This window comes from Musa acuminata, chromosome BXJ2-8 (assembly GCF_036884655.1).
Source record: "Musa acuminata AAA Group cultivar baxijiao chromosome BXJ2-8, Cavendish_Baxijiao_AAA, whole genome shotgun sequence".
NCBI lineage: Eukaryota > Viridiplantae > Streptophyta > Magnoliopsida > Zingiberales > Musaceae > Musa > Musa acuminata.
In genome coordinates this window covers 33,295,001-33,301,069 of record NC_088345.1, presented here as the reverse complement: position 1 = coordinate 33,301,069, position 6,069 = coordinate 33,295,001, and the positions used below count along the sequence as shown (strand labels likewise).

The window sequence follows — 6,069 nt, the reverse complement described above, 5'->3', positions numbered from 1 at the left end:
TATATTTTTTGCCTACTTGTATAATTATTACTTTATGACTAATCATAATTATTTATTATTTTATTTTTTCGAAAAATTCCTCTTGAATAATCAATCGTGTTTACTTCACATATCATTATTTTCCTAAAATGGAAATAATTTAATAATAATAATAATAATAATAATTAAAAACAAAAAATATATATTCCGCACTATCACTTCCGCGCTCGTCTATAAAAGCTATTCCATCCCCCGGTCTTCCCCCCACCCTCGCGCCTCTTTGTGTTGGTAAGAGTTGGATCGCGACCATGGCTCTGCTTACGGATCTCATCAACCTCGACCTTTCAGAGACGACCGACAAGATCATAGCTGAATACATATGGTGCGTTCTTTCTCTTCTTCTGCTTTCCTGGGTTTTTCTGCTACTTTTTTGGGTTTTGTTGGGAGTTCCGGTGGAAAGATTGCTCCTTTTCGGCTTGCTTTTGGTTATCGACGCCACCTTTCGGGATTCTTTGCGGTTTTCAACATTGGTCCATGTTTGGCCCTGGTTGAGATCTGTTGGGAAACGCTTTTGGTTATTTGGGACTTTTATGTGCGTAGCTTGGCTCTTGCTTCTTAGATCTCTGTTCGTATTTTGTAGCAGACATGCTTGGTTGCCCTATCATTGATTTGTTCTGGCAAAGAAAAGATCCGCCTTTGTTAGAAATTTTTGTGTCTTTGGTTCTTCCATGTATCAACTTCTTCCATGTTGTAGAGATTTTCTTTGGTTATTTTCGGAATTTGTGCTGGCATTCTGGCTTTTAAGCAAGATATTCCATGGTTTACAATGATGCAAAAATCGTTTTTTTCCCACTTGTAAGGATTTTTTGTGCTACTCACTTTAGTGAATATTTGATGGGTCATAATGACTACTTCAACTCTGTTTCGAATTATGTTATCTTTTTCTTGTTCGGTTGTTTGATCGATTGGTGTTGATCTCTTTGCTCTTGAGATTGATTGGGTCCACTGAGAGGTGCTTTTTTACTCTAGCAAATCATTCTGTCACTGAACTCTTTTATTATGTGATACTTAACATGCCTACTACATGCTTCAGGATTGGAGGATCTGGTCTGGACTTAAGAAGCAAGGCTAGGGTAAGATTTGAACAAATTTGTTTTTTTTTCATTTAAGCCTGCATTTTTTATGTCTCAGATATATATAGCTAAAAATATCATCCCATCTGTTATGATTAAAGCACTTACAATTTCTTTCTTTCTCTTGGCAGACTCTCCCAGGTCCTGTCACTGATCCCTCCCAGCTTCCTAAGTGGAACTACGATGGTTCTAGCACAGGTCAAGCTCCTGGTGAGGACAGCGAAGTAATCTTATAGTAAGTATTTTATCTCCTTTGCATTTGCTTTTTTCTTATTTTAGTTAGTTTTAAATATTAGCTCTTAGTTTGTTTTCATGTTAATAACGTGTATCTGTATCATGTATCTTGTAGTCCTCAAGCAATTTTCAAGGATCCATTCAGGAGGGGAAACAACATCCTTGTAAGTATAATCTCTGTCTATCAACCAGCATATACTGCACTGGAGCATTCATCACAGCCATTGCATCCATATCATGTGTCGGATATTAATCCATAATTTAAGCACTTAGCCAGCTTTTTAGTTGAATATTTTGGATAATAAATTTTATGAATTGTTTGAAGTTGATCCTTTTGGTTTCTAAGGCTTTTTCTCATGGTATGTTTGATTATTGTGCACTTATATTTCTACAAAATCAAACATGAGTTTATGTATGATTACCAAACTATTTTTCCATTGTCTTGCCTTGAAGACTCGCTACTGTCTCTTTCTTCACTTGGAGACTCGTGTATATTCACATCTGATTGCCTATCTTAGATACCATTAACAACACAAATGACATATCACTTTGATGATTTGAAAGGCATGGATCTAGTTCTACAGAATTTCTGAAAGGCATACATGGGTTCTACAAAGCCTTCAAGATTGCTTATTTCAGTACTGCTTAGTAAATTGAAACCAAATAGTATATATTTTATATTATTACTTGAAAAGATTTAGTCTGTTTAAATGGTGGTAGAGCAAGCAAATTGACTAATACAGGTTATAGTTAGTTCTTGTCATTTGGTAACACTATACAGTCACCTTTTGGATAGTAGTCTGTAGACTGAAGTAATTACTTCAAGCCAGCATGACAACTTGATGCATATGATCCGCAATCAGCATTTATGTGTCTGTCTGATATTGTTAAATAATATTATTTGTGTAACTATATTACAATGTTCATGAGGAATATAATATTTTTACCAACATCCCATTAAATATGCATTTGATCCCTTCTTTGTATCTTATAATTTAGGAGAAAGTGTACAAGTTGCGGTTGAATGTGAATTGGTAAATATAATTTCACATTTGTTTGATGGTTTATAGGTTATGTGTGACTGTTATACCCCGGCTGGAGAGCCAATCCCCACTAACAAAAGATACAATGCTGCTAAGGTTTTTAGCCATCCTGATGTTGTTGCAGAAGAGCCTTGGTATGTTTCTATATATCATATTTTTGCCACATTTCAACCTTTTGTTCTTCTGAGTTAATGGATCTGTTTTGGTTCATCTTGTTACTCATTCAGGTATGGAATTGAGCAGGAGTACACCCTCTTGCAAAAAGATGTCAAATGGCCTCTTGGGTGGCCGGTTGGTGGCTTTCCTGGTCCTCAGGTAATAATCTCGAATTAGACTTATTGGTGTTGACATGGTGGGTTCCATTTTGCTTTCTTTTGCTTTATTGCTTGTTTATAATGTCTTTTGTTTGCCTAAAGTCAACTTCTGGCCCTCATGTTTATTTTATTTCTTGGTTTTCTGGTTCTGTGAGACTTAAAAATAGTATACAACTATTAACTGTTTTTTTCTCATCAATTTCTTATCTTCAAACTTTTATGTCTATTATCTAATATCTCTGAGATTGAGGACATGTAGAAACATAAATAAGACAAGACATGTTCTGTTATGTTTTCTATTAATTTGGATCATCAGCTGCTCCTCTCAAATTTGAGTAGAAGGTGCAATACAACTCTTTCGTGCAATGACTCTGAATTAAGATCATGAAGTAGAGAATGATACATGTCCATTTGATTGGTCCATTGATATGATTATTTTCTGTTACTTTGAATTTGTCTTGAAACTTGAATCACATACCTCAACTTTGACACTTTCAATTATATCTAATAAATAAAAATTTCTGTTCAGGGTCCATACTATTGCTCTGCTGGTGCAGATAAATCTTTCGGCCGTGACATAGTTGATGCCCACTACAAGGCCTGTCTTTATGCTGGCATCAATGTTAGCGGCATCAATGGAGAAGTCATGCCAGGCCAGGTAATATCTTTTGTTTCTTTCATTAATTTGGAGTCCTGCTCCTTGTCTTACATGGTGCAGAACCTTGTAACAATTTCTTTGTTGAATTGCAGTGGGAGTTTCAGGTTGGACCTTCTGTTGGCATTTCTTCTGGTGATCAAATATGGGTTGCCCGCTACATTCTTGAGGTAATTTCCACATATTGGAAATTTCATCTTATAGATTTCATGTAAAATTAACCTTGCTAATCCAATCAAACTTAATTGTTCAAATAGAGAATCACTGAGATTGCAGGAGTAGTTCTCTCTTTAGACCCAAAGCCAATCCAGGTCAGAACTTGTATTCTTAATATATTCCAACATGTCTAATCATTTGTCATTCTGTAATATAAGACCATGCAATGAAACTTGTGCTGCTTGATATATGAAATTATTATTTTCTTGTGTTAATCTACTAGGGAGATTGGAATGGTGCTGGTGCGCACACAAATTATAGGTAAAGGAAAACATCATTATGCCCCTAATTCTTGTCATGCAATCAAGAAAACAATCAATCTTTATATTTTCACAATAATGTTTTCAGTACCAAATCCATGAGAAATGATGGAGGATATGAAATCATCAAGAGTGCTATTGAAAAGCTTGGCAAGAGGCACAAGGTGCACATTGCTGCATATGGAGAAGGCAATGAACGCCGCCTCACTGGACGACATGAGACTGCTGACATCAACACCTTCATATGGGTATGCGATGCTTGTCTGATAAAAAACATACTGATTTAGAGGAGACTATTCTTCTCACAATCACACTTTACGATCTCCAGGGAGTTGCTAATCGTGGTGCATCCATTCGAGTTGGTCGTGAGACAGAGCAAAATGGCAAAGGTCAGATTCCTTCCCTACATTTTTTTTCTTTTTGTACATTTCTTGATTGTTTTTACTGCATCAACTTGGCATGCAATTGCATAGTCAAACTTTGTTGTGATGGCTGTGTGCCATATGTGCAGGTTATTTCGAGGACCGGAGGCCAGCGTCAAACATGGATCCCTATGTTGTGACCTCCATGATTGCCGAGACCACCATCCTCTGGAAACCATGAACAGTGAAATAATGCAGAACTTCAACTTTCTCTTTGTTCTGGGACTCTGTTTACTCATCATTTCATTTTCTTCTGGTTGTCAATTTCCATTGGGAACTCCCATTCTATATGTTCGAGGGAACCTCCATGCCCTGTTTGAATCCTTCAGTGGACAGTTGGGTATTGTTCATCTGATTTAGCTTCCCCCTGCTACTTAAACTTACTGCATTGGCAATAATTCAACAAAATAGTGAACCGAGTGATGTTATGAAGCATTATCCAATCTCCTTGTGTTAATGAGGCTGCTTGTGTGCATGACTTCACCATCATCATTCCTTTTCTTATAAGAACTGCCTGTGCATCAATGCCAATTATATACTTAAAGCTCCTGCTACGGTCGTTTCTGTAATGTTTGAAGTCAAAGTCTGCTTGAATTATAAATTTAAAAAATAAAAAAAATTAAGTATGCTTTAATGCAATGATGTTATTGCAGTTATTTCAAAGATTAAGTTGTCATTTCTTGTACGTTTGCCCTTGAGTTTGTTCCGATTTGTGACTGTAAACTGAGGGCTTTCATGAGTTTTCCTTTGTATGACAGCTTTGGTGAGTAAAAGTTCTTATCAATCATATGAGAATGAAAATAGCTGCAAGGATGTTACAGTAGGTAGAGGATGACATTGATCATTGTCCCATTCATAGCTGCAAGTATCTCCATCATCCTTTTCAAAATATTAATGGATTCAGCTTACATCAAACTCCTCGGAGTACAAAATGAGTCTTTTAACTTTCTGATGCCACTCATCCTTTCAAAAACCCGAAACATGATTGCTCATTCAAAACTGAGTCAATCAATGCGCGTCTCTATTTCCTTCTCTACCTACTATATAAATCTTTTTTAACTCCTCATATATGTTCGAGAGAGTTAGCATAGATTTGACCTCATTTCCGATACACAATGGCTCATGTCCAAACTATTCAGCACATTTGTGTCGTTCTCAACAACAATCCATCTAATGTCTTTTTGGTAAGTACGGGTGTCCCTCGAGAACCCGTACTTACGGGGATATCTGGATGAACCCTCTCATTCATGTTTAATGGTGAGAGACCAGCATTTCTATCCTATCGAGGAACAGTATCGGGTTGGTGAGTGATGATAGCCATGACTGATTGATTGCATTAACATTACCATAATTTGTCTATCAACAGCACCAACGTCCTTCTTGTTCGGTATGGGAATGCATAAACGATGCGAGTGTTGCGAATGGTGAACATGATTCTTTTCTTTTATATCTCTGATCTAGAGATCACGTTTTGGTCACCCAATTGATAGTAGCAGAGGTGCATGCAAAATGCTTTTTGATTATGTTATTATATATATATACTTATTAAACTAATATATTTTTGAGATAAGTGATCAGCAAAAAATATTTTGATCATTAACTTAGACCATCAAAAGCTAATTATTGTCTTGACTCCGGCGTAACTTGTGCTGTATGTCTTTCTTCCATCGTAGTTAATCCTGCACAGTTAAAACAAAACTTTGATCGAGACAATTAATCCTAAGCAATTAACCAAGTTGTCTGGCATGTCATTGGTCCCTCGACGCTTCATCCGATTCTTCGGCGCATTGTCCTCTCCTACAGCCTATTTCCC

The 6,069-nt window shown here is 36.6% G+C and overlaps 1 protein-coding gene across 1 annotated transcript; it reads left to right on the top strand.

Annotated features, from left to right (window-relative positions):
- Positions 1-235: 235 nt before the first annotated feature.
- On the top strand, positions 236-4,699 carry LOC135619388 (glutamine synthetase nodule isozyme-like). Its single transcript, XM_065121349.1, has 13 exons — positions 236-361; positions 1,073-1,112; positions 1,244-1,347; positions 1,462-1,510; positions 2,417-2,523; positions 2,617-2,704; positions 3,233-3,361; positions 3,454-3,528; positions 3,616-3,669; positions 3,798-3,835; positions 3,923-4,082; positions 4,163-4,223; positions 4,346-4,699. The coding sequence occupies exons 1-13, from the start codon at positions 288-290 to the stop codon at positions 4,435-4,437; spliced, it is 1,071 nt and encodes a 356-aa protein (XP_064977421.1). The 5' UTR covers positions 236-287; the 3' UTR covers positions 4,438-4,699.
- The last annotated feature ends 1,370 nt before the right edge of the window (positions 4,700-6,069 follow it).